Raw genomic sequence first — 26,697 nt, forward strand, 5'->3', positions numbered from 1 at the left:
CCACTGGAATTTCATTTTTTTAATAAGAAACTTCAGCTTACAAAAACAAGGTGTAAAAAGAGTAAAGATTTACAAAAAAATCATAAAAACATGATTTATATTTCACACCCGAAAGACAAAAGGAACAGGTCCAGTCCTGGGTTGTAAGCAGGACCCATCAGCTACTTTTTCAAAGGAAAACTGAAACTTTTCAGTTTTTGAAGCCCTCGGTAAACTCCAGCCACCAGGTTTCCTGGGTAATGTCTGGATGAGATAAAGCTGGGACACTTACTGTAAAGGAAAGACAACTGTGTGTGTGGGAAGAAGAAGCCATTTGGTGTTGCATAGCATTTTAGTGCCCAGGACTGAGGCTGTACAGCTCGCCGTTACCAACTTTAAAGACCAGCTGTGGATGGTGAAGCTGTTTGGGGGACAGCGGAAGCACCACGTGGGAGCTGCGGCTGTGATTCACTCGGCTGCGTTACACAACGGCTCCTCAAAGGTGCTATTTCGTAGAGCAGAGTAACTTCCCAGCTCTGAGCATTATGGCAGTAGGACCGCAACATGGCTTCACATTCTTTGGACAGTTATGCATGGGTTTTTAGTTTAAGACATTCTTACTAGTACTTACTAGGCATACTTACTAGTACTAGTAGTGCTGCCTCCACATTCTGTGACAGAGAACTGCCCCCTTTACCTGCCCCAGAGAGAAACTCATTCCACTACTGATAAGATTCTTAAAAACGCTGTTTTCAAAGCAGGTATTTTTAACATCCTGTAAAGACATAAAGTTCTTCTGAAGTACAGATAATCCAAGTTATGCAGAAACAGTTTCTGCAGGAAAAGGGGATTAATTAGAACATTTAAGTCATTTTATAGTTAATCTTAGTTTTGATTTAGAACACACTAATCTCCTCTGAGGCCTGGGTTCAGGCAGGGGGCAGTTCATGCAGTTAAGTACATAAGGCTGCCATAGGTGACTTGACTGGATGTTGTCTTTAACAAACCTCAAATAAAATAAGAGCTGCTGAACCTGCGATTAGGAGCAGTGTGCTCGCACCGAGCTGCCAGACAGCTGGACAGATTGCCAGAAACATTCAGTAATTAATTGGATTCTCTCGTCACTTGCTGCTGCCTGGGAGTGTCCTTGAAGCAAAGGCAGTCTCATTCACGAGCACAGCATGGCATACATCAGCTTAAGTCATTAGTGACGTAAGTAACAAACTTGAAGCAGAAACTAGAGGCTGTTCTGACTTAAAAGCCCCCACGAAAGCCCTTGAAAACATCAGGAAACCCACCCAAGCTCCAGCTTGGCTCCTCACCCAAGAAAGCAGCACAGCATTTTGCTCCTGCTTTCACAAGGGCCGCCAGGGGATTTCATACCAAGGGAAAACGGCTCATCTTCCATCAACCCTCTGCCAACAGCACCCTTCCAGCAACCTTAACTTGGAGTGGGATTAACTTTTCTTAAAGTGCTGAAGATTAGCTTTAATTCTGCCCTTCCTCAAGTCAACAGCGAAGCTTCCAGGGCATTAGCAGAAGTGGGGTCTCCCCTAGCTGCGTCCTGCCCGAGCCCACCATGCCTTAAGGGAGACTGCCTGGGCAGCACTCCTCCCCAAGAAGCTGTTGGAACTTTCTAAGCTGTGTTTAAGGTTCTCTTATGGAAAGGCAGACGTTTAACAAAAAAAAATTTTACTGGAAACAAACTTAACCACTTGTTCCTTTCCTATAAACTGCTCATTGGATGTCTAGGAGGCTGTGACTCAAGAGTTTGTGACTGCCTAACCAAAGCTGAAGTTAAGCAGGGAAAAAAACAAGACCCAATTCTCTTTTACATGGGCTCTAGGTTGCCAGTGGGAAGTGGTTTACACATTGATAAGCTAAGCGAAAACTTGGTTTTCACCTGGGAATATGCTGTTCGCCTTGTAGCAGTAGGAAACAGCCTTAAGGGCCAGGCCTAAAAACGTTATTTAATAAATGTAGGGAGAGTGAAGATGACACTTGCTATGAAAATGCTATTTGTAAATCAGGTGGAGTTAGGCGGTCCAGACACTATGCTAACTGTGCAGAAGAGGAGCCTCACAGGTGGCTACCCTAATCTCTCAGCTACCGATTCTGTTTGGCGGTGCACCACGAGCTCTAGCCTGCCCGTGTTACCGTACATTCTTTAACCTCGTCTAGCCACCAACGTGGCACAGATTGGTCCTAACACAGTTGTATCAGTACAAATTATCCCCATGGTACATGGTTATCTGAGGAAGCAAGGCTAGCCTAAGTACTTTACACTTCACCCTGCCCACGTTGAAGGGAAGCTGTTGTTCCTCTTTAGCAGGAACAACATTCAGAAGCCCCACGCTCCCAAAAAAAGATGTGCTCAGTCTTGAGTGACACAGCAGAAAGTGGCTCTAAAGCCACAAAAAGAAGAGGAGGCTTTTACTCCAGATTCCGCCAAGTCCTAGTTTGACAAGTCAGGGCACAGCACTTCAGCATGGGGTGGGGGATCAAATTCACCACCTGCCACCTCTATGGGAAGCACGTTATCAAGACTAAAAATTACAAATTAAATAGATAAAGTCATCAACTTTTATCTCCTTTCTCTCTTCCAGTTATGCAAAGCATTTACTGTGACATTGTGGGCTTTAATTAGGTAGCTCCTTTATAAAAACTTGAGAATGTGGGGTACTGTTCCTTAGGAACTGTAATATCTAATGGAAAAGCACCATTTGTTTTGCCAGTACGAGGCTACTGATCAGAGAAGTTCTTGCCACAAAAACAGGAAATTGCTGTAAACGAGACTGCGTTTGCATTTCGTTAATGTCTCTGTCTGTAAAACATGCAATCCTCTAGTACACAAGGTCCCCTTATCAGATGCTTCCTGTCTCTTCTAAATTTAGATCACAGCTTACTGCTGATCTCATTCATCCCAACCCCTTCCCTACCCCAGCCTGGACAAAATCAGTAGTAGAAGAACCCTAAGGGTATAGCACTTTGCTGTAACTGCAATGCATTTTGTTATCATGCACAAACTTCACAGCAATAAATAGTTAACAGTGGTTAAAGTTGATCATGGGCCCTTTAGGCTGGTCCTTTTCTTTCTTTTTCTCACCCCCGCCCCCCCGCTTTGGAAATGTACATTGCAAAGCTCATTTTTAAGACTTAAGAACTCTTTTGAAAGAATTTTGGCCCCACCATCCTCTAAACAAGCACAACCCATACACGCACGCACAAAATAAAAATAAGTACAACAGAAGGAGCAGCCTAAAGGCATATCCCTGAAATCAACTGGGGCAAATAATCACTAGTTGGTACAGGTAACTAAGGTATGTAGCTTTCAATCATTTAAACGTGGTTTTATAAATTCAGAAGCTCGCTAGAATGCTTCACATTCCCATCTGCAATAAACAGGTATCAATATTAATGTAACAGACACCAAAAAGCCACTGAATTGAGGTTTTATATTCCCACAGGCAATAAATTCTCAACCTAAGTCCGCCCTATCCGATCTCAAACCTGCTGAAGGGATTAGACACACACAAGAAAGTAGTGTTCAGAGCCGGTGCTTGGGTTTTACTATTTAATTTGAAGAAGGGACACTTGGCCACCTTACACAACTGTATCTATTGCCTGTTAAATTTATGCAGAAATTACCAGCACATGCTTTTGCTCACGTGTGGAAGCGTGTGCTAGGCTGCTAAGAGGAAACCTGTGCAAACACTGCCATGCCAATGGGATCTGTACTTTTTATCTTTTCTAAACTGGCAATAAGCATTAGGTTTGTAACAGAAGGTGCTTCCCAAAGCTACAGCTGCTCTACCAAAAAACTCACCGGATTTTTTATTTGTTGCTCTATACTACATGCTCTGACAGATGACAACTTACTGACCTGACTGGAGGGGCCTGGATGATGCTAAGAAAATCTAAAAAGCCAAATCTAATCCACCTTTGAACAAGCTGTTATTTGAATTATTAAAAATACAGAGATTTCAAACATGTACCACTAAAATCCCAGCTTCTGAGCTTGCTGGCAAACTTCAGTTGTGTACAGATACGAAATGTAAAACCGTTGGTGATACTGAGTATTTGTAAAAACACACAAATCTGTCTGCTGCATCAGCCAGGAGGGGGGAATTCACAACTTATTTCCCAACATTTCTGTCCCATGCAAAATATTATTGGATACAAGGCACCAGCTCTAAGGAATCATACAAAATTAGTTCACAAAACTGTATTGTCAGGTAACACTAATCTCCCTCTCTCTTGCTTATGTAGTTCTCGATCTGCAACACCACTGACCCACTGGAGCTCATCCTGGGGTAATCTGGCAACAGCCAGAAGCTTCATTAGTCTCTCTCATTGGGCTGCAATTAAGCACATTGAGGCCTGGGGATGATACAATCAATAAGAGAGTTATAAATTACCACCAAGACAATATTTATGCTGGAAGCCTTGCCTTCTAAAAGCAAAAAAACCCCTCCTGATGGCGAGTCCATAGGACACACTTAATGCTTTTACAATTTCCGATTTTATTTCTACACCCTACAAAAACCATCTGGAAGTTCCTAAGTGGGAGTGGTACTGCCACCCAGAAAAGGCGGGTGTCAAGCATTTAATATCCATTACTCCATTTGCTGCTTCACATTAACAACTTCAAAGGCAGACCAGAAAACTCTTCTGGTCAGAACTTACGGGGAAAAAAGATTGCTTTTTTCAGTCCTTTGCACAGAAACTGTTCTTGCAGTATGCATAGTTTAACTTGGGAATACATGCAGTCAAAGGATAAAATTATATGTAAAGGCAAATTTATGTAACTAACTTGCTAGTGGAATAAAGTTAGCTAAAATAAAGTGGTTTCCAACAACCACAGTAGATGCTGTATCATACCTGGCCATGGATTCATCAAGATCCTTCATTCTTAAAAACAAAAAATTAAGGAATGCCAATTTACTCACAAGTTGGAATGGAATAAGGATATACCGGGAACAGTCCCATCCCAAAGGCTGCACACTCTGGAGCCTGAGGGTCTCTCTGCCGGCGTATGATGGCTTCCTACACCTTGAGACAATAACCTGCAAGGTGCCAAGAACCTCACACTTGCTCTGAGCATCTCGAGCCGACTAACTCCTTGCTACAGAATGGAACTCCAGTATAGGAATCCCAACACAGAGAGAAACCAATTCTGCTCCCAGCTGTACCTTCATTTTTGAAGGTTTTTATGTTGCAGCCACTTCGCTTGCAACTTAGTGTGACCACTGAACTCCACACAGGAGTTAAGTCACATCATCCGTCTGTGTATTTACAAAAGCAGAGCCTAAACTTGGAATTATACTAAATACGCATCAGTGTATCGGTGGGACTTGGAGCCAAACTGTTAGAGGAGGGACAGAGTTCGCTTTACAGGCTACCCTTTGTCAGGCATGCACTTAAGTGGGCGTCACTATAATTGCAAATAGTATTTTCATTTCCTGATGCAGAGAGGTAACTTCCAATCAGGATTTCTGGCAAACAGGACACTATAAAACAGTGTCCACCATGGAGGGAGCATTGGGCTATGCTTATATAAAGAAGCCTGCAGTAGACAAATATAAACCAAACAGCATAAAAAATGCTATACGCTATCGCTTCCAAATAAAAGCTAAATATTACAGAAACCTCACAGTGTTGGAAAAAGCAAGCTTATTTACTTTGAAGTATAATTCATTCTTTCCCTATCAGGGCAATCATTTTTTTCTGACTGCAGTATCTCCACATCTCAGCACAACTAAGCTAACATCACATGGAGAGGCCACTAATGTCAAAAGATGTCACCAGCAAATGCTACAAAATCTGCTTGGGCAATCAGATGCAGCAACGGCTACAGGTACACTCCCAGCTCCCCACTCCCCTCTGCAACCCACTCGATCCACATGACAACTGTATTACTACCTGAATTCAAATATTAATGCAAAACACTCAGTCAAAAGATGAGCATTCATAGCAAAGAGTCTCAGCTCACTGCAGGAACAGCCAATGCTGCGTTACAGTTTGCCTTTCTATCGCATTTTTATACAAACAGGGCCAGTACAGCTAAGGGATTCAGAAAGTGAACGTACCATTTGGTAGTCATAGCAAACCATGACTCATTTAGAAGAATATAATCCTGTTAAGGGGTGGACAGGCCTGGAAGGACAGATGCATGGGAAAAATACCAGTCTTCCCTTCCACCTTTCAGATTAAAAAGGCAACGTTAATCCCTATTTCTCCTTTCATTTTCTTTTTGAGACACACAGTCTTCACAGAGCATATGTTTTGCTCTAGAAAAGAATCCATCATGTATCTGATAATCACAAGCACTTGGTTTTGATTCTTTCAGGAATGTCAACTTCTACCTGTGCTGAACCCAACTCAGCTTCCCCTTAATCAGCAGTCACATTTACTTTTATCAGATATCAATTTGGCCTATTGCATTCTTAATTAATTTTATTTACTGGTAGCACAAAAAAATTCCCTACCTAGTAAATACGAAGATATACAGACATTCATAAGAAATCCTTCCAGACTCTGCTACATTTAGAGGAACCAAAACTGAAACTTAGGACCGTTTCAAACCGTCTCATTTCCAAAAAAAATAAGAGCACATGATCTCAAAATTATACTTAATTGTCAAAAAGTCAGGTTTTGTAGGTTCAAAAAGCAGCACGTTGCTCAGACATAGAGGAAATGGGAAACTTTAAGGGTGGAGGAGACCTAGCGTGACACTGCGCTCAGAGCACAGTAACAGTCCCTTGCTTGCTGTGCTCCTCTCTGCATAGCTGAAGCGATTAACAGCAGCCAAAGCAAGGGAGACCGATTTGCCCATAGGACAGGAGATTAAAAGTCACAGTAACACCAGTGGAAAGCGAGGAATGGTATTTGGGAGACTTACCTCTTCACCCCCTCCAACAACAACGTAAGGTTGTCAGTGTGTGTCTGATGGGCAAATGCTGACAAGAACAAAAGGAGAAGTAGGGGGGAAGAGAAACACGCTTTCAGAACTTCTGTCTGAAAACAGAACCAAGTTTTTTGAAGAACTCGTAATTCAGATTACTTCACGTTTAACCATTTCAAAAAACAAACCAAAGCATCAAGACTGAAAGAGGTCATGTCTCTTTGCAGTTACATATTCAGATTGATTAAAACATGAAACGTGAACAGCGAAACCCCAAATAGTAAAAACACACCTGAGGTGCAACTGTAGGTTGAGAAGTGACTATGAATAGTCAACTAAGGCCCTGTGTTTGTCATAGAATTGTAAAATCAAGATGATTACAGATACAGACATTTTGGTAGCCTTTCCAAACTCAATAGGGGAACTGGAGATTTAACTACATTCCTTCTCTTTATGGCCCAGCAGAAACAGACTTCACAGGCTGAATTCTGTGCACTACACCTGTGCAACCTCGCGGCCTCCCGTTAGTCTGGGCCTTGTGTGACAACTGCAATTAATGAATATTTCCATTACAGAAGCAGTAACAGAAGCTAGCTCTGACCCCCACCGCTGTGGTATAACCACCACCCTGAGGAAAACAAGTCACACTTGTAAAAAAGTGCTAGTTTGCCAGTGTTAAGATGCCTCCACACTACCTGCTTCTGCTGTCACAGCCGTGCAAGCCAGGGTTCAGACTTGTTTAAAATCCCGATGACAAAGTTATGCCAGCAGAAGCCTGTAGTATAGGCTTTGTTTTTGCCGCCACTGTAAACAGATACGACACACGGGTACATTCCTGTTTTATTTCAGGGTTTTGCTTTTGTTTTTAAACACACTTTCTCCAGAGCAGAACTGTTTTAAAATCACATTCCTAGTGAATTTAGCTGCTTGTTCAATTCAGCCCAGAGAAGAAACCACCAAGTGTGCACACAGCCCCAGTAACACCGAGAAGAGCTGTTGACAGACCTTGCCAGCCACGGGTTTGCCTTCAACTGATGGCAAATACATTGCTATCAGAGAGATAGCTAAGGCGTGGGGGAGTATTTTCTCTGCTAGAAGAAAGTAAAACATTTCTCCAGCAAGAATAGCTCTTGCGACAATCAACTCCATCTATCCCAACAACTGTTTGAATAAATACCTGGGTGACTGTGTGATTCAAACCCTGGAAATCTGAATGGCAATTAAAGGGGAGGGTACTATACCTGTTCCTTTTGGAGTTTCATCAGCATTACTAGGAACTGAATGTTTTTGAAGACAGTGGAATGCTGCTATTGCCTGGTTGTGCTCATTTGTTACGCGCCTTACGCAATTCCTTTTTGATATGAGATGAATGATATACAGCATCAAACTTTCTAATTTCATTTTGTGAGCATAATTTAACAACGAGATGCTTTAAAAAACAAGATTCTGACTACAATCTCACACGTCAGAATTGCACAGCTTGATACGCTTTTCCACACCCTGGGTGGCAAACATCATGATCTGATCCCCTTCCTGCAGCGAGCCTTTGATCCTACAAAGAGGGAAGATGTGAACGCCAATGTTTAAAAAAATAAAAAACCAAACCAAACTGAGACTGTTGATGGAGTTACAGAGCTCCCCATCATGGGAATGTCAGTCTTCTGTCCTTATCGCTATTTTTGGACGGCACCTGAGCTTGGAGTTGTTTTTCTGAGATTCTTGCTTTGTCCTGCACTGTTCTTTGAGTGTAAAAAAGAATGTAGGCCTGGGTTTTGCACACCTCCTCCACACTACATACATTCAGTTTGGAGTCATTGCAGTGGACCCAAAAACCTAGGAATCAAAGTGAGAAAGCGGGCATTAGGAAAGGAGGCATAATTCCTTCTGAATGCATTTTGGAACTGTTCGTAGGAAACATCCACAGAGAAAAAGGACAACGTAGGAGGAAAGGCATCTCTATCTTTTCCTCTACAGATGCTTTGGAAAGGAGTTTCTAGTCTGGAAAAATTTTGATCCTTTCTGTGCTATTAACAGCGTTTAGAAATACCAAGTCATAATTTAACCAATCATATGTTACAGCGCAAAAACTCAATTAGGGAAATAAAAATTCCCTGAAGATAGCCAATTTGTAACTCTTTCTCCACAAGTCAGAAGGCAGAGTCAATACTAATTCAGCTGCAGAAAGAGACTGCTGGAAATTCACAAAAACCCTGCGGATGTTATTCATGAATAGTTCCTGTCCAGTTTCAAAACACTTTCTGTTTATCTCATCATCCCAAGGATACTGAGAAAAGACACCCAGCTGGAGCAGCTCCATGGAGTTACATTGCATGAGAAAATGAAGCATTCATGCTGTTAGCAGCAAGCAATAAAAGGCATCCCAAAGGGCTGCAAAGCAAAGAGCAGCAATCTGTGGCTTTATGCACTCCCCCCCCCCGCCAAAAAAAACCCAACCAACCCAAAACAAAACAAAAAAGCAAACATGCTACTAGCAATGCATTCTGGGAAACAAACTCCTCAATGTCAGGAAATTTGATTCCAAACAACTTTGATCATAAAGCTTTACAATGCACTACGCCTATGGAATAAAACCCGAGTTACTTGAATTTGTTTCCCCCATAATAAGGCACACGCACCTCCCTCTGTGTTGTAGCAATATGCTGTGTAGTGTCCTGAGCCAAACCCTTTCCCGTGATGCATCACCACAGCGGAGAGGTCATAGACAAAGGTCTCTTTGTCAAGAGAGGAGAGAGAGTCCCTGCAGCAGTAAGGTTCCATGTTTAATACCTGGTCAAAGAGGACATGGACCCCAATCTTCTCACGGTGATTACGTTCAGACCACCTGCAAACACAAGGGCACGAATCAAAGACTTGGGATCGTGCTTCTCACCAGCGGTGCAGGGCTGTGGGAAGATGCACACAAAAGTAGCCACTGCTAAACAACTCTGAAGAGCTTTCTGTGGTAGGGTTAAGTAGGTGTCATGTAATTTTTTTCCATCTGTTTTCACTCTTAACATCTACTACCGTCATCTTTTGCCTACATCTCATTGACACCCAGTTGTTATCATTAGGATCTTGTTGAGATTTGCCACAGCCAAACACAAAGCAAGACAAAACATCTACCATGACAGTCAAACTGCATTTAAAATACTCAGTTATGCAACCATAAAACCCACACACCTCAACTGCCTGGGCTAACTATTTCAGAAACTTTTCATAGTATTTTGAGCTTTGTCTTCTATGTTTTTTTCAACAGGTAAATACATAATATTGGCATTCAACTACCACAGGTTTCCAGCTTCAACAAATCTTACGCTCCACTTAGCAGCTCATCTACCTCACAGCCACTCTTTCAAGTTGTCTGCAAACTCGGACGAATACCATTAAGTACAATTAAAGGAAGTCGGTATTAATATTTACAACACATTACATTGTGCATATAGTAGAAAACATGCTGTAAACTGGCTACTGATTGTAACGTAAGTAGTACTCTAGGAGGGTATCCCATACGCGGTTTCTGTAAAATGTTTGTACACATGCATTTACCAGAAAGCAAGGGAAGTTACAGGCCCACACTAATTACTTCTTGCCAAAAAAATTAAAGGCAAATCGCTTGCCTGACCCCATGCAGTGCGCCCTACTCACCTGAATCGTTTAAGGTGCAGTCGGAGGACCTGAGGTAGTCTGTAGATCATTAACTGCTTTTTAGCTTCACTCAGAACAAGAGGTTTAGGAGAAGACTTTCGCCGTTTGCCTGCCAAAAAAAAAAAAAAAAAAATTAAGGCAAAGATTGTTAGGCACAATTAATTTTCAAAAGGGGAAAAAAGCACATTATAAACTCTTTTTTTTCCAGTAGCAGTAGTCCAGCTCACATGCACTCAGGATGGACACACAAGTAAACTTTTCTTACAAATTCCTTCATGGAGCAGGAATGTCTCTACAATCAAAACTCCAAAGTTTAAAAATATTTAAACTTTTTCATTTTTGTGACGCTCATAATCACACAATCAGTTATCACCTTCAAGTTGCTCATGCTGACCTATTGCTCTGAGAAATCCACCAGAAATATTAAGACAGAGCTGCAACCAAAGACATCTAGGGCTGTAGCAGTTTCAACAGGTGAACTACCAGCACACAAATAATACTATTTGACATTGTATTCTGCCTACTACTTTGATCCTCTTATACCACTAGAATAAGGCTTGTAGTAGCAAGCTTTACTAGCTTGAGAAAATTAATACAAGTCAGAGGAAAAGGCTCCCAAGCAAGGTTCCACTTCTTGCAGGGTTTCTGCCTGCCCAAGAACAGAAAACTGCCTCTGAACCGAAACTGGAGAAGAGGGAAAAAGGTTCCTCTTCCAGTCATTACTCTTTCCAGGACACTGAACATACAACTATACCAGGAGGAAGACAGGTGGCTTTCAGAGCTTCCAATAAGAAATGTACCTGTTAATTAGATTTCTGCACCTCACTGCACCAGTTCAGAACAGATGAGTTGCTCCTCCTCCATCACGTGTGGCAAGCAAGCAGTGCCCCCAATAGTTTTTGGCACCTAGACGCAGGCTGGTTGCCTTTCCCTGACTTTTTTCAGCTGGTTAATGTTTCCTTAGCCATTTAACTCTGAAGTAACTGTTAAAATTCAGGCTTTCACAAAGAATCAAAGAAAACAGAGTTAAGGTGAAGCTGTACTCATCCACACTGACACTTGGTGAACATTATTTGTGAATCAGAATCTACTGAAATTGTATTTGGCTTTGTTCCAAGAACATCTAGTCAACCGGTATTTCCTAACGCTCTGTAGAGATGTTTGGTAACAGATTTGCAAGTTGATAGAGAATGGATCTCTACAAATATTTGCTACTTCAGCTGCTTAGTTGCAATGTAAGTCAAATTATTGGCATTTTCCTCCCAAGGGGATGAACATTCGCCATAAATACTTGCATGAAAAAAAAATTTCAAATCCAGCTTATCAGAGTAGCTGAGCTGCATGTTTATACACAGGGCTAAAATTATTTTCAGGCACGTAATGACGTTACACTCCAGACTTACTACAGGAAAGCAGAAGTCATCTTCTAGCTGAGTGCTGCAGAACACATGCATTCATATAACAGATAATGCATTAGAGAGACTCCCAGAATGTCAGTTTATTGCTTCCTGACAGCCTACAGGGAGATGGAGACTCTACCCTGGCAGCACACCTTGAGAACTCTGCATTTGTCATTTCTGGTTAAAGGATTCAACCAAAACCATAGCTGAGTCGTTACAAAAGCTTTCCTGCCATGATGAGATGAGCATACGATAGGGGATAACGTTCCTTCTTTTGTCTCTAAATCCATTCCCCCCTCACCCAAAAGGTCCTTGAGGATGCCTTCCCCTGCAACACAAGCGGCAAGAGCAGGTCTGAGCACAGTTGTATTAAACCCTTAGTAAACTGCGCTGCTGAATGGTGGAGATGAGAGAAAAAGGATGTATCAGATCCAAACTGGTGCCCATAGGAGCAGAAGCAACCAACACAGAAGAACAAAACAGCAAGGAAGAACAAGTTTTCCTATACATATAGGCCACAATACATGTTTTCAGACACCCAAAACACGCATTCAGAAACCTCTCACTCGGAAAACCAGACTGTGCCTCTAACGGCAGAGGCAGCAGCAGCATCTGACTTACTGTTGCACTGGTCGCACGCGTATATCCTTCCTTCCAGAGCTTCTGTCTCGGTGAACTTGGCCAACATTTCTGTCAGCATGCACTCTGCCTGATTAACAGGGATGATCCCTTTCTCGATAGAGTGATAGCGCTCAGGGAATTCCAGGGAAAGATCCCAAAAGGGCTCAACGGTGTTGGATTTGTAGTTGCATGTTATACAGGTGACCTGGGAATGAAATGTGTACACATAAACGAAGTTATGTACATGGCCACCCGCAGACTGGCATTTACATTCACATCTGAAGAGCAAGTTCATGCCCAACAGGCAGTGCAGTTTCACAGGCATAAAGATGGTCTGTGAGTCAAGAGAAACACTACTTATTTCCAGTCTGAAAGCTAAGTCTGTCTTGAGCAAACAGTTTAAACTACTATGCTAATTTTCAAAAACACTGGAGACAATGTTCACCTTTATGGGATTTACTTCCTCAGATAAATACCATTGCCAGAATAGTACCAATTCACCGTTGGGCAACAAGCACCTTGGATCTGTTTTCTACTACAAAAAGTACATGTTAGCATTTATCATGCAATCTTCCTTCCATAGCTTCTCTACTTGCCTTGCATGTTTCAAAGTGTATAACTCCTTTAAAGTTTCATCTGTTAACTATATAAAAATAATTCATGAATGGAGCATGAAAGGACAAATTTCAGATGCGCTCATTTTCTTAGGTCATCCCAGAGTATTATAAATAACAGCAGAAAAGCTTTCAATTAAAATCAGAGGCAGAAAGTGAGAACACGAGGAGGTAACAAAACCAGAAAGCCGATTTGGTCAGACTCTGTGTTATTGTGAGAACCATCCGCCAGAAACCAACTTCTAACCTTGCAGCTTCATGCACTGAAGGCACCAGTAACTTCAAGATGGAAGGAAGTCTTCTGTGCAGAGAGGGGTGTTGAAATTAAATACAGTATGGGTACACAAGAATCACATAAATAGAATAAATAGCTCAACAAGTTATTTGTAGCGTATCATAGTAGCAGATAAATGACACTGATCTGTGAACACCTTCACACTGTTAACAGGTAGCATGGAACACTGACCCAAGCCACAACACACCGTCGTCCAGAGCCAAGAGACACAACTGAACGAAGAACATTTAGTTAAGAAGTCCACAAGAAGTTCACGCACTGCAGATGATTCAAACAAACCACGACTTCAAGCATCCTTTCCCTGAAAGCCAAAAGCTTTCAACTTGAAAAATACAGCTTTTAATCTTTAACGTGCACACAAGTTCTTATGAATGGCAGGGCACCGAGAAGGACGATATAAATAGTAATGAGATCGCACACATATAATACACTTCGTGGTCTGATCTTGCAAACCCCTGAGTGTCAAGTTATGCACACATTTCATTTCTCCTGGAAAGCAAAGGCAGTTGACGACTTTCAAAATGCACTGGGCTCTCAGGGTCTCCCTTGTGGGGAATAATACATTTCAGACAAGAGAACAGCACAAGAATAAGAGACCGAGCAGCACAACAGGCACTTTCATCTCCTACAGAAACGTATGTTAAGCATGCTCAGTATCTCAAGATGACTTTCATATGCCTACAAAAAAAAATAAATTGTCACAGACAGCTTATTTTTTATAGTACAAGACGACTGCTTTCTCTGTCCTTCATCATATTCTTTCTAGCCACAAAAACAAAACCAGGAAGGGACAAAACAATTTACAACAACACTTTAAAAACATGGCAAAAACTTAAAACTAAGGGCTCAGAACTTCTGTACTTATGCAGATTTCATTCTGAGGTGGCAGAAGTCAACTGGATTTACAATGCATGTGACAAGTATCAAAAATGCTGACAACCTGCACAGCAACCCAACAGATTTCTTTCTCAGGAGGTGCTCCTAAGCAACTCCTCTTACGTATCTGGTGGCTCCTCAAGAAACAGAGCCCTGGCTTCTTGGAGCCCTGGCTCCAATTGATTTCTGTGCAAAAGCAGGTGCATACCTGACTAAGCAACTGCCCATGAAAAATGGTGTTCACCACCTTCAGGACCTGCTTGGTGAGCTTCCTCTGCGAGAACGGGATGAGGATCCTGCGCTTTGTTCCTTCTGACTCCAGCTCCTGCTGTACTTTATCCAACAACTCGCAGAGAAATTCCTGAGCGTCCTGCTGATCGTAACCTCGAAATGCCGGGATCAGACTCCACACAGAGTGCAGCATGGCAAAGGGGGACACGAGCGCCCACTTGCCAGACCACATCACTCTGAAGAGGGTGTGCAATTCGTGACAGAGGGAGATGTGCTTTGAACTCGGTTCCTTGGGTTGTATTAGTTCTAAACTCCTGCTTATTGAGGAGCCACCATTTAAGCCAGCTGGCAAGCTCTGCGTGCCATATGATCCCACTTTGTCAGTCTTCCCTGACTCATTAGCAGCAGACCCATTTGCCAATTTGCCAGGCATCCTAGACTTCCCATTCACAGTTTTAGCTAAGAGTTCTTCTGTTTCACAGAGATCAAGTGTCAAAAAACATTCTCTAAATTTCTGGAGGTGACTTAGCACTTGCAGAATAGAATTCATATAACATGTGTTTCCCAGGTTCCTTAGACCCGTTACCCCGGGAGTCATCAGAGGCTTACGCCGGATGGAATAAAACTGTTTGAATCTGCTGCTCTGCATCTGCCTTGAGGTAGGGGAAGCGGTCGCCACCTCCCTGAATTTCCTTGGAATCAAGTTTTCTCTGTGCACATGAGATAACAGCCTTGCACTCTTCCGCGGAGGAGTGTTTGCCAGCTCCTCCAGCAGTTGCCTCTTCATCTCCTGCCGCCGCTGCCTAGCTGCCTCCTTCTTTTTCTCCAACTCCTCCATTTGTTTCTTTTGTTTTAATTTTAGCTGGCCTCTAGAGCTCTTATCAAACCAGGTCCGCAGCGCCTTCGCAAGCAAGGTCTGGCGCCTGTGCCAGAGAGCTGTAAGCATCTGAGATTGTCCCTGAGGGCTCCTTTGATGGCTGCACATGTCCTCTCCCAAAGCCATTGATCGCAATGTCCTGCCAGTTCTTGTTGATGGATCATGTTTTTGACTTTTAATTGCTGACAGAGAACTTCTCAGCAATTTCAAATCACCCTCCGGGTTATCATTCAAGACATAATCTTCACAAAGATAACAAAAGACGTACAGATCATTAACTTCCATTGCCAATGGATGCCGGGTTTCTTCAAAGTGTTTAAGTGCATGCTCCTCGATGTACCTCCCACAAGCTACGTGGGAACACTTCAGACAAGCCCAGATAGATTCAGTTGTCTGGCAATCCACGCAGTGCCACTTCTGGGGGTTCAGGATAGAGTGGTCCTGGGCGAGTCGTAGCCGCCCAACATGTTTGCATCTATCCATGTCTTACAGAAGTCTTCGCTGCTTTGACCTTGGACGGCAAAGAACAGAAAGAAAAGCATTTTAGAGCCACGACACATACTTAAAATGAACTCTTTTGTACCAGCTGTAAAGACCTATAAAGATACAGATGTCGCATCTTGTCAGTCCCAACAGCAGTTTTCCCTCAACAGACTACATTATTTCTGCCTGCATTATTTTTTTTTTTTAAAGCAGATTTTAGTACAAGTGAAAGATACTGGATTGACAAGGTCTACAGAATAAAACTGTCTACTAAGGACAGCCCAGACAGCTGCCAGCATACCTTACCCAAACTGAATGGCTCACTTCCAAGGAGAAAAAGATTAATTCAGTCCACACATACGTTTGATCTTTAGCTGCCCTCTTGAAATTGATACATACAAAATGAATTTGGAATTGGCATGCATGTTATCAGGAACTAGACTGAGGTTACCAACTTCTCACAGAAGCCACAAAAATATCAGGTAATTGTCATAACCAGAGCATTTGCAAGTCCACAGGCTTTGAATTCTACCCTCGAATTCTCCGATTCCTCACAGCCTCCCAAACATTGAAATGTTTTAAAAAAACAGCAGGGAAATGAAACTGAACTGTGAAACACCATGTTATAGTAAACCTAAAGGAACATCTGCACATGGACATGTTTGCATGAGTACACATAAACAGAAAAAGCAACTGATTTACTGAATTACTATACTGTAACTGAAGAGGAATCAAAGCAGGGATACTAGAAGGTGCAAAAAGCTTTCACTCCGTGTCCCGCACCCACACGTTTTACAAAAGATACTCAGCTGTACAAAAAGCACAACTGAAATACTGCGTGCCAGCACTGTGGTTTTTGTACAATCCCTCCACTGCTCTGATCCAATGGAAAGAGATCAAGGTGCAGAAACAGCATCCAGACCCACTCGCTCCCACGCGCTACTCACGGAGTCATGTTTAAACATCCTTTCCTCCGCGACGCAGCATCCAGGGTGCGGAACATCCCCATTTCAGCCAAAGGAGTCTTGGCGGTTCTTCTAGAATTTAATTACTACTTAAGTCTTCATTGTAAGGCAGCACAGCTTCAAAGCCCTAGAGAGAGAATATTCTTGTGATGCACATAAACAAACTAAGAATGCTGGCAGGGTTGCTTTAGAATGCGATTAATCCCCTCAGTGCGAGAGCTACTGCAGAGAACACATTTATTACAGAGAACAGAATTATCCGGAAGTCAAAGCATAAATGTACCTAGGAACCCAAATACTTAGATGTTAAGAAACTTCACATGGAAGAGGCTCTCTGGAATTTCATTCTTCTGCTTTCATTTTCTGATAATCTATAAATCTGCTGATCACATGTAGCCTCTCCATCACAAGTCTTTTGTAGTGGATGACCCAACATATGGCAGAGAAAAAAATCTGAGTTAAAAAAAAATTGAGCGAAAACGTGCGCCTCCTGTGATCACTTCAATTTTGGCCACTTCGATAACCTGGTGAAAGAAGCAGGGAGGAGATGGGGGAAAAAAAATAATAAATCTGTCCTGAATTAAATTTCATTTCTAGATGATTCCTCAAACAATAAAAATGAAGTAATGAATAGCTGTCGAGTGCGAACTGCAACAAACTAAGAACTACAGAGGAAAGAAAAATAGGAAAAACCTGCATTTTGCCAAAGGCAGAAAAGATTGTACAAACATATCTATTGTAATAATCCTAGAAAGGCTAAATTAACCTGCTTACACATCTACGATTACAGTACTTGAATACAACACAAAGTAGCGATAGAAGGGACAGCAATAAGAGGCACAAAGTAGTTACAGATGCCACAGAGAGTGCTGGGTCTGGCATACAGAATATTTAGTTAAAAAAATCATTTTACAAGGGGCAAAGTTTAACACAACGAAGGCATGGCACGCCTTCCCAGAGCTCTAAGATAGGTATTGAACAGTTGCCTCTGACTGGTATGCAGAAAACCTATCTGACCAGGCTAAGAAAGCATATTTTTAGTGGCCCCCAAATTATGCTAATTTACTTTAATCGCTATCTTTTTCCAGTGACATTCCTGCTAAAGATGGAATTCGTTAACAAAAAAAAAATCAAAGCTCTCCTGTTCTTTAACTCTTCTCTACTTCAGATTAAAACACAAGTGGCCACTTCAGAATTCATCTCCACAGAGTGATTCTGCAGTGTTGAAAAAACTGTTTTAGTCGTATACTTAAACCAGTTCAAAAATCACTACACTTCTCCTTTGGGCTGTGTTCGCTCACTCACAAATCCCAGGACCTGGAAAGGCACTTTCGGAAATCCTACACTAAACAAAGGACTCATTTGATCTCCTCTTTCCACATTGCAAACACCCCTTCCCACCTTCCTCTCACCTTCCTCCCTGACCTTTTTTCCCCTCTTTCTTCTTTATTTTTCTGCTCAGGTCTTGATAGCAAATTGTGGAATAATCCTGTCTAGCTTTGGTGAGACCAAGTGGCGTAGATTCCAGCTTGAAAGAGTATAGACACTATGGTAACATTGACAGCCTTCATTTACATAAAAGAATACTAATTATGTTGTATCATCAACATCTGTGATTCTGCTCACTGCCATATGCGACAGTGTTGGGAATTTAACCCTTGAGTCTCACCAGCATATCTGAGATTTGTACCATGTAACAAAAAGTGGGCCTTATAAATACAATTTTCTAGAGATCAATTAAACAGCTGCCAAGTGCAGTTGCTCACCAGCTCTGCCAGGTCTTAAGACACAATACTTTTCAAAGAACACTGAATTTATCCCCAATTTCCAAGGAAGAAGAAACAATGCTGTACGTTGCTAGTTTCAGCTGGGTAACAGGCTACAAGGAAATCAATCACACACCAGATACAGTGCATTAAAGAATCGTGTTTAACAATGAAGTAGGCTGTCAGTATATAAATTACAAGCCTTTTGTCAACTGCTTTTGCTTTTCCTGTGTGGGCCAGCAAGATTTCCTGTTTGAAAAAGGAAAGAGATTTTAACAATGCTGGTCAGTTAACAAAGCAGCTTTGTTACACCTTAATTCAGTAATTCTCAGCACAAAAGCATCTTTGATACTGCATGTGATATTCCCCACCTGTTTCTCCTTAGGTATCTATGGATACTTCCCTTGCATATCTAAGCTCTAATACCATACACATTCGGCTGCTCTGCAAATTAGAAAGAAATGGTGTTTATTTAACCCAAACTGCTTAAATGATACATCTTTTCAACTTCCTCAAATAAGATCTCTTGCTTTTCATCAGCATGGTTTTCATGTCAAAAGCCGAGAAGGCAGAGCAGGCTGCCGGAGTATCAGCATCGCTCATGACAGCGCGCAGTAAGCTCGCCCTCCATGCACCTGGCTGCTGCACCAGCGGAGCTTCTCCACATGAAAGATGCCTGTTACTGACTCACGTTTTTGAGCCCTTCCATTAAAAAAAAATAAATTAAAATCAGTTCTCTCACATTATGCAACACATGTACTAAAAGGCAGCTGGAGGTTCAGCCCTGACACCCCACACTCAGACTACTAAATAAGTCATCAAAAGATATGCACATGACTAAGAACAAAGTTTGTTTCTTTCTTTTACATACGTGAACAAATACCTTGCCACAACCTACTAGCAGGAATAAAAAGAACACTCTAACAGGAGAAATTACAAAGCTATGATTAAAGGAAAACACAAAGATGAGTCAGAACCTGTAAACAGTTGCACAAGGAGGAAAACAAACCTTGCAAAGATTACAAGGCTGCAGCTATTTAAGATACTGCAACAACTAAAGACAAGTTTATGTGGTTGATGTGACAAGCCATGAGCAACAAGAGAGTTTAATGATGGAGAATTAACACGTTACATTTTAAGGTCTTGGAAACAAACAGACCTGTTCCCCTTGCAATTACAGTGTATCAGGTTTATTTCTTGATTTGACAATTTTTCTTTTTCCATCCAGGTAGATCTCATTTTAAGAAGTATCTATAAACTCGTCCTTTCGCACATACATAGATATTTTCTTTTCCAGATAAGGGGTGGGGGAAGGAAAAGAGGGGAAGAGGAACAACTTAATCACTCTGCATGAAGAAGAAGTACCAGAAGTGTGGAGCTGCATTGCAATGCAACGAAAGAGGAGTGAAAACTGAAATAAAATAATAGGAAATAAAATGAAAATAAAGACACTAGTTTAGCCAATACTGTTTTAGAGACAATTTGAAAAATTCTCTTCTTGCAAATCACTCAATGTTTAAACACTGGGTTAAATCCTACTTTCTTTCCTTGCATGGCTCATAATTCTGAAAAAACTTATGGCAAGATCCTATAACAGCTTCAAGAACCAAATGCAGCAGAAACAATTTGGCTCTTGACACTAAAAGAGTGTTAAAATAAAACACATGACTTTATTATGTTTCTTTGTACCATTGTTACACATTTGGAAACTGATTAAAGACATCTGTACAGATCTGTTGACACTAGCTACTTTCTTTTTCTAAATAAATGTGCACAAAGCAGAAAGAAAAGTTCAGGGATCAAGAAAGGTGTTAGATGTTTAGCCTTGGAAACTAGATACATCTTTCATCTGTCCAAGAGTTGATTCCAGAACAAGTATCTTCAGTACTGACACAAACTCCTTTAGCTGCAGTCTGGAAATCATCTTTAGGGACAGGTGGGAAGCTCAGATTGAATGATTCTTTCATTCACTCCTTCCTCTCCTGGGAGTGGCGAAAGTGAAACACAGCAGCATTTCACCAGTCCGTTGGGAACTGGTACTACTTTAAATAAAGCATGTTTGCTGCTTCCCCCCCTCCTTCTCATTTTGTTTTAAAACACTGTAGGAAAACCCAATATCCTTAGATACTCTTGGTTTCCATCAAAACTACGTATCCTCCACAAATATACTGCATTTGATCAAATAGGTTTAAAAACCTTGGATGCAAAAAAGCAAGCACCTTCCACTCTCCTAATGATTCATTTGTTACGTGCGGCTCTAGAGTAGAATTTCTATCCTGCTGCAAATACTCAAAAATGCAAATAAGGAGATAGCAGAGAGGAATATATATCTAAAAATTGCATAGAACTCCTAAAAAACTTTATTCCTCCGATTATTTTAATGTACTTATTTGTGAGGAAACAATTATTCAACCAGATGTCTAATGAAAACAAGTAATCTGAGCTACACAGAAGATGGTGAAAAAAATTTCCTGCTCAAGACATTCACGTTCCTCTGCAAGCAAGAGCCATCCGTGTACATACTCCCAGCAAAACCCTGTATTTGCTTCTCAAAGCCACTAGCAACGGTGCTTATTCCAACAGAAAACCTCCTGCAATTGATATTCTGTTAGAGAAAAGGAATTGCTGCACAAACGAGCGAATGTCACCACACGCTACCACGTCACAGGTACCCTCCCCTCTGTCCTCACAATGTCACTGCACGGTCCAGAACTACTCACTCAGTAACGGGAGCAAAGAACGCAGGAAAACACGCAAGAAGCTCTTTCTGTTCCTCTTTCTCCAAAGAGCCAGTGGCTTGCTCAGGCAGCAATGGGTTTCCCCCTTTACTCCTCTAGTGCAAACCCTGCTGGTTTTAGACTTTCAAATTGCATCTCCAAAGAGTAACAACAGCCCTAGAGATTTTTTTTTTTCAATTATTCTGAAAGCATATTTTCTTGAAAACTGTCAGCTTTATATCCTACAATTGCTGGATTCCCTCTATCCAGGATGACATACTATCAAGTTAGTTACAGGCAAATTAACACAGCTGACAAAGGGAAAAAAAAAAAAAAAAAAAAAAAGGAAAACACACAAGGAAGAGTTACAGATGATTCAGGATTCCGTGTTTCTTTGAAAAGGCAAGCAAAGCAACAAATTAAATAGTGACTGCGAATACGTGAATAAGCCATGACTGAAAAAGACCGACAAATAAGACAGGAGACTTGAGCGGTGACAGCAAAAGTGGTCACAATCCCACCTCCCTCCTGGCCAGCCCACTCCTCGAGCATCAACCTCCCCACCCAGCCAGAGCTCCGACACACCAAAATGCTCCACCTGAATGCAAAGCTTACCAAACCCTGAAACATCCCACTCGCACGTGCCTGGAAGGTGGCCGGTGTCCTGCAGGAGTCATAACAAGCTCAAAGGACTTCAGCTGGCTTCAGCCGTTCAGTACAGGCGCTGGAGGACCCCACACACCCCACCATGCTCTTGACTCTGAAGCTATAATCACAAAGGAGCCTGACGAAAATGTGACTTTCCTGCCAACTTCCACAGCAAGTTCTGTTTTACTAACTCCTTTAAGTTAATTATAACTATGTCAATGTTGAACTGTTTCTGGGAGCTCACACTGTGCTGTAAAAAAATTTGCTCTAGGCTCATACCCAGAATCTCAGGAATCAGTTTTCAAATAGTCAGTCATTGCAAAAAAAAAACCCAAACCAACCAAACCCCAAAACCTCAAAAAACCCAAAGTACTCAAAAGCACGAGGATTAAGAAAATCCTATTTCCTGCACTGGCATCCTCAATGGGACTAAACGTGACTTCTGCAGGACTTGGTTCTCTGAATCATCTTGGGAAGCAACATGAAAGTTGGTGGGTGTTGGTCTTTATCTTATTTTAGAGTACAACAAAGAGCACAGACACTACAATGTATTGATTGCAATTAGCTTCAAACATTTCATACTCAACAGCAAAAACCCCAAGGTTTCACCAGGCCCCAATTTTTCCCTAACACTAACCCACCTGCAAAAACCGCTCACCCTCCCTATGAAGTTCAGTTCACAGATTCAGGGGGATAACTGAGAGAAGACAAGCAATTGCTTCATGTTTTGCATCAGCTGACAGATGTAAATGTCCCAAACCTATGAATTAGAGGTGTTAAGATCCCATTACCACAATGCACAGGCAGCTACAAGTAGGAGAAGGGGGGTGGGGTGCGGGGGGGAGACATTTACAGGCTAGCAATCTAACCGCCAAATTAATCAGATAAATTGCTCAAGCTGAATTCAGTGCTCAGGGAATGGAGCCCCAGGCAAGGAGCAAGGATGAAAAAACTTCTCTTTTTCCTGAAACTCTGGAATTTTGAGTACTTTAGAAAAAAGTTTTAACATCTCCGAGACTGCTTTAAATATGACCGGTGGACTTAGATTTAAGGCCTCACATAAACTGAAACGTGCTGTTAACCTGTCTATACTGATCAAAACTGGAAAGAACGTGCAATGTTCCCCAGTCCCTATTCCTAAAGCTAGTCAATGCCTGGAACAGATAAAATAACCTCATCCTACCTTTTTTTTGCTGTTACAGCTTACTGTGTGTGGTGATCTGGTTTAGCTATACTATCCAAACCAACCTTTCTGCAGATACATGCTCTCTCTACTTACCAGAGAGGCTCGCTGGCAAACTCCAAGAAGTCAGAAAAACCACCAAACTCCTTTTGTTTGGTTAGAATAAATTTATGACTAAAACAAAAGACTTCACACTGCCTGCATCCTCAAAGAGCAATAATTCATACTTTATACAGGCCAACAAATAGTTGCAAATGTGCATGTGTCTTTTATCCACATTCCTTCCCGATGAAGATCCTCTTAAACAAGAGAGTGTTCAGCCGGAATGGATCCATAAGTTTATGATTTGAAAATAATCACAGAAAGGCAAAAAGAAGGTTAAATTCTTCAGTTCACAACGCATTTTAATACAGCCTTCCTTAGAAACTAGCTATTCCATTATTTACACTGCCATTCAAATTCTCCAGCCATGCAAGTTTAAACTTGGAAGTTTTTAAAATTTAAAGTATTTTAAAGATGAAATATGAATATTCTTATTAAGCTAAACTCACACTGTTTCTCACCTAAGTGCAAGAGATGAATAAAAATAAGTGACTAAAACCTCAGGTAAAGCCCCTGGCTACCTGTATTCTCAATTTCCACCTTCCGACCTTAGCTTTAACAGTAACTTTTCAATATGCAACACAACCAATACTATTTATTCTTTAAGGTCACTGTAAGACAAACAAACAGAGATACACATCCTACAGTTCCCTGAAAATGTGGTAAGTTACTATGTAATGACCCTGGATGTTAAAAAGCATTATTAAAATGCTATATACTTCTTAGTTCATGGCCTTCTAGAAGTTAATGTTTCTTCATTTATTGCAACACATAAAATCCCGCCCTCCCCTTTCTTTTCATAGGCTTCCGAGTTTTATATTTGGTTTGGCTTTTTGAAGTGTTAATAAGCTAGGAAACACGATATGGAAGCCCTGTATAAAAGAGGCACTTGCTCTACATTAAAACAACTCACAGCATTTCCTCTAGTCCTAGTGAACCATTCCAAAAGGGAAAGAGTCAACGCAGTAATTCCACTGGTACTTACAACTGTAGAAGCCTGAAGCAATTACAGTAAACGCATACAATTTGACTTACCAAACAGGAAAAAATGTTTTGCATTAGGACAGTCTGAAAGTAGATGCTAACTGCCCAATATAAAGTAATAATTTCACTTTATGGGTCAAGCAACCAGCTTTATAGAATCCATGAATTCCCAATGAATTCTATTTCCATAGTTGTGCCAACATCAGGGACGTGCCATAGTGTTTTAAAGTCTTTCTACACATTTGCCCCTGAACATTGCCCCTGAAAACCCTCCCTGCCAGCGCAGACAGTAAAAGAGCTTTAATGGGTGCAAAATTAGTGGCAGATGTAGCCACCAGAGTGCTACATCAATATCCACTATCTGCAAATTCAGTTTTTTATACCACACCATCCCCAAACTGGTGGGATTCATACTAAACTGATGTCTGTTTTATTTCCTTTCACACTTACCACTGCCCAATTCGGCACGCATTCAAGTTTAGTAAGACTGCTCAAATGGATAGTGTACGTGCTTACGTATTCACGGGTCAGGACCTGCGCACAAGTGAACAAGGCAGTCTAAGAATAATTAACAAGGTACATGTTAAACAAAACAAGCCACGTTATATTTCAACGTGGCCTAACAAAGCAGGAATAGAGGAGATGATCTTGTGTCCCTACTTTCCCTGCCTTATTATTCCTTTTAATTGTGGCCTACTACAATGCAGCCAAAAAGCAACATTTTTTCAGAATGCCAATATTTCTTTTGACCATGCTTTTGAAGCATCATTTTTTACATTCAGTGTATATCACATTTATCATCAACTGTCACGTAAACAACACATTCAGAGTTGAGGTTCACAGCAACAGTTCAGACGTTATGCATTAAAAACATTAAAAGCCACACTCAACATCTGCTAGGGAAGATTCTACACAATTTCCACCTGCCTTCACAATAACATCAACAAAATTAAACATAACTTTCCACTGCTGGCAAAGAGCTTCATTTAGCAAGGTCAGAACCGGTTACATCTTGACTGATAGTACCTTGCTCCGTTCCCCCCTCATTTGCAAAAACTGATTACTCTTGATCAAAAGACACGCAATTTTAATAGAACAAACCAAACCCAAAGCCTTTCACTGCACAGGTATGAGGTGAAGTTTTCTAGCTCCAGCACATCAGAAAATCCTCCTGCCGCTGCTCAGGCACACAAAACTGCCGGCTGCAGCAGAGATCAATTTAACAGCCCTGGTACCCAGCAGCAGACTAACAGCCTCTTCGAGAATCTCTTTGTGACAGACACAAAGACGGATTATACCAGAGAGTGAATACTTGTTAAGTTATGGGTAGTCCTCTGCTGTTCTTCCTCCCCCATTTTAATTCATATTCATCTTGGCAAAATCTTAGACAGACTATTAACTAATCTAAAACAACATCACAGCTGATACAACACATAAAGCAATCAGTCAAATGAACATGTCAGTGCCATCTACTGAAGCAATAAAGAACAAGACAACCCCAGCAGGCTGTGGCTTATTATCTTCACAGCCATAATGAATAGGCAAATAGTATTAAATGTAAGTACAGTATTCCACAGTCACATTTTGCTATGTTTTAAGCAGGAAAGGTGCCTTCGATACGTTTGAGGAGCAGAGATTACAACAAGACGAAAATAACGAAGGGTTTCGGCACACCTCTCCATCATTTTCTTTTCCTTCACTTGCCAATCAAGCACTCCGAGGTCTTTTAAAACCCCAAGCGAGTGAAACTGAACAGCAGCTAGAAAATTGTCTATGGGTTTTAATAAACGCTGTTGACTGGTAAACAGAGTAAATCACAGCGACCAATTTATTCAAATGCAGCAAGGACTTCTGTCTTTTTATTTGTCTAACCAACAAAAACCAGACATCAGCCTAAGATGCTCAACAGTATTTGTCTGTATAAGACCCATAAGCATGCCCACACCCCTGTATGGGAGGGTGCTGCCATGTCCTCAGCTCTAGGAGCAGCAAACGATCTGAGCCAGCCTTCCCTTGGGCTGCTGGGCTCGACCAAGCTCTGTTTTCTTGTCAACAAAGAATTAGAGATTTACATGTCCCCTTCCTCTGCTCAACTGATGTGCCTGTTTTGTGCCTGCGTAAAAACCTGTACAGCAAACCCTCCTCTTGCTAGGTGTGCAAAAGGAGATCTAAAAAGTAGCACTAATAACACTAAAGAAGAGTATTTTCAGCCTCAATCTTCCCTACGTCCAGCCTGCCAGCTGACTCACAAGCCTCTATTCTCTGGTATGTAAGGAACAATTTCACTTGCTCAAATGCACCTTCCCCACCGGAATTATTCCTAATTTGCATATTATGAATCCTGTTCTGGCTGAAATCCTTTTTGAGAAATTACAGGCAATATCTGAGTAGTGCCTTTGTCCTCACC

The 26,697-nt window shown here is 41.5% G+C and overlaps 2 protein-coding genes across 5 annotated transcripts in view; both read right to left on the reverse strand.

Annotated features, from left to right (window-relative positions):
- Window positions 1-6,941, reverse strand: part of LOC106112311 (collagen alpha-1(I) chain-like) — a 26,528-nt gene extending 19,587 nt beyond the window's left edge. Inside the window, exon 1 of the mRNA XM_055819553.1 lies at window positions 6,881-6,941. The gene's annotated coding sequence lies outside the window, so the exon portion shown is untranslated. The remainder of the gene's footprint in view (window positions 1-6,880) is intronic.
- The window catches only part of USP49 (ubiquitin specific peptidase 49), a 34,549-nt gene continuing 7,856 nt past the window's right edge, over window positions 5-26,697 (reverse strand). For 2 of the 4 annotated variants that reach the window (XM_055819550.1, XM_055819549.1), the window contains 6 exons: window positions 16,873-17,017; window positions 14,543-15,953; window positions 12,550-12,754; window positions 10,529-10,637; window positions 9,520-9,725; window positions 5-8,716 (listed from right to left, as the gene is read on the reverse strand). In XM_055819550.1, the coding sequence (XP_055675525.1) occupies window positions 8,526-8,716; window positions 9,520-9,725; window positions 10,529-10,637; window positions 12,550-12,754; window positions 14,543-15,925 (2,094 nt within the window). In that variant the 5' untranslated portion in view covers window positions 15,926-15,953; window positions 16,873-17,017 and the 3' untranslated portion in view covers window positions 5-8,525. Of the gene's footprint in view, window positions 8,717-9,519; window positions 9,726-10,528; window positions 10,638-12,549; window positions 12,755-14,542; window positions 15,954-16,872; window positions 17,018-24,740; window positions 24,825-26,697 lie in introns of those variants that run through there. The other 2 variants (XM_005234518.4, XM_055819551.1) reach the window with 2 other exon arrangements.

The sequence above is a fragment of the Falco peregrinus genome, chromosome 16 (assembly GCF_023634155.1).
Source record: "Falco peregrinus isolate bFalPer1 chromosome 16, bFalPer1.pri, whole genome shotgun sequence".
NCBI classification, from domain to species: Eukaryota; Metazoa; Chordata; class Aves; order Falconiformes; family Falconidae; genus Falco; species Falco peregrinus.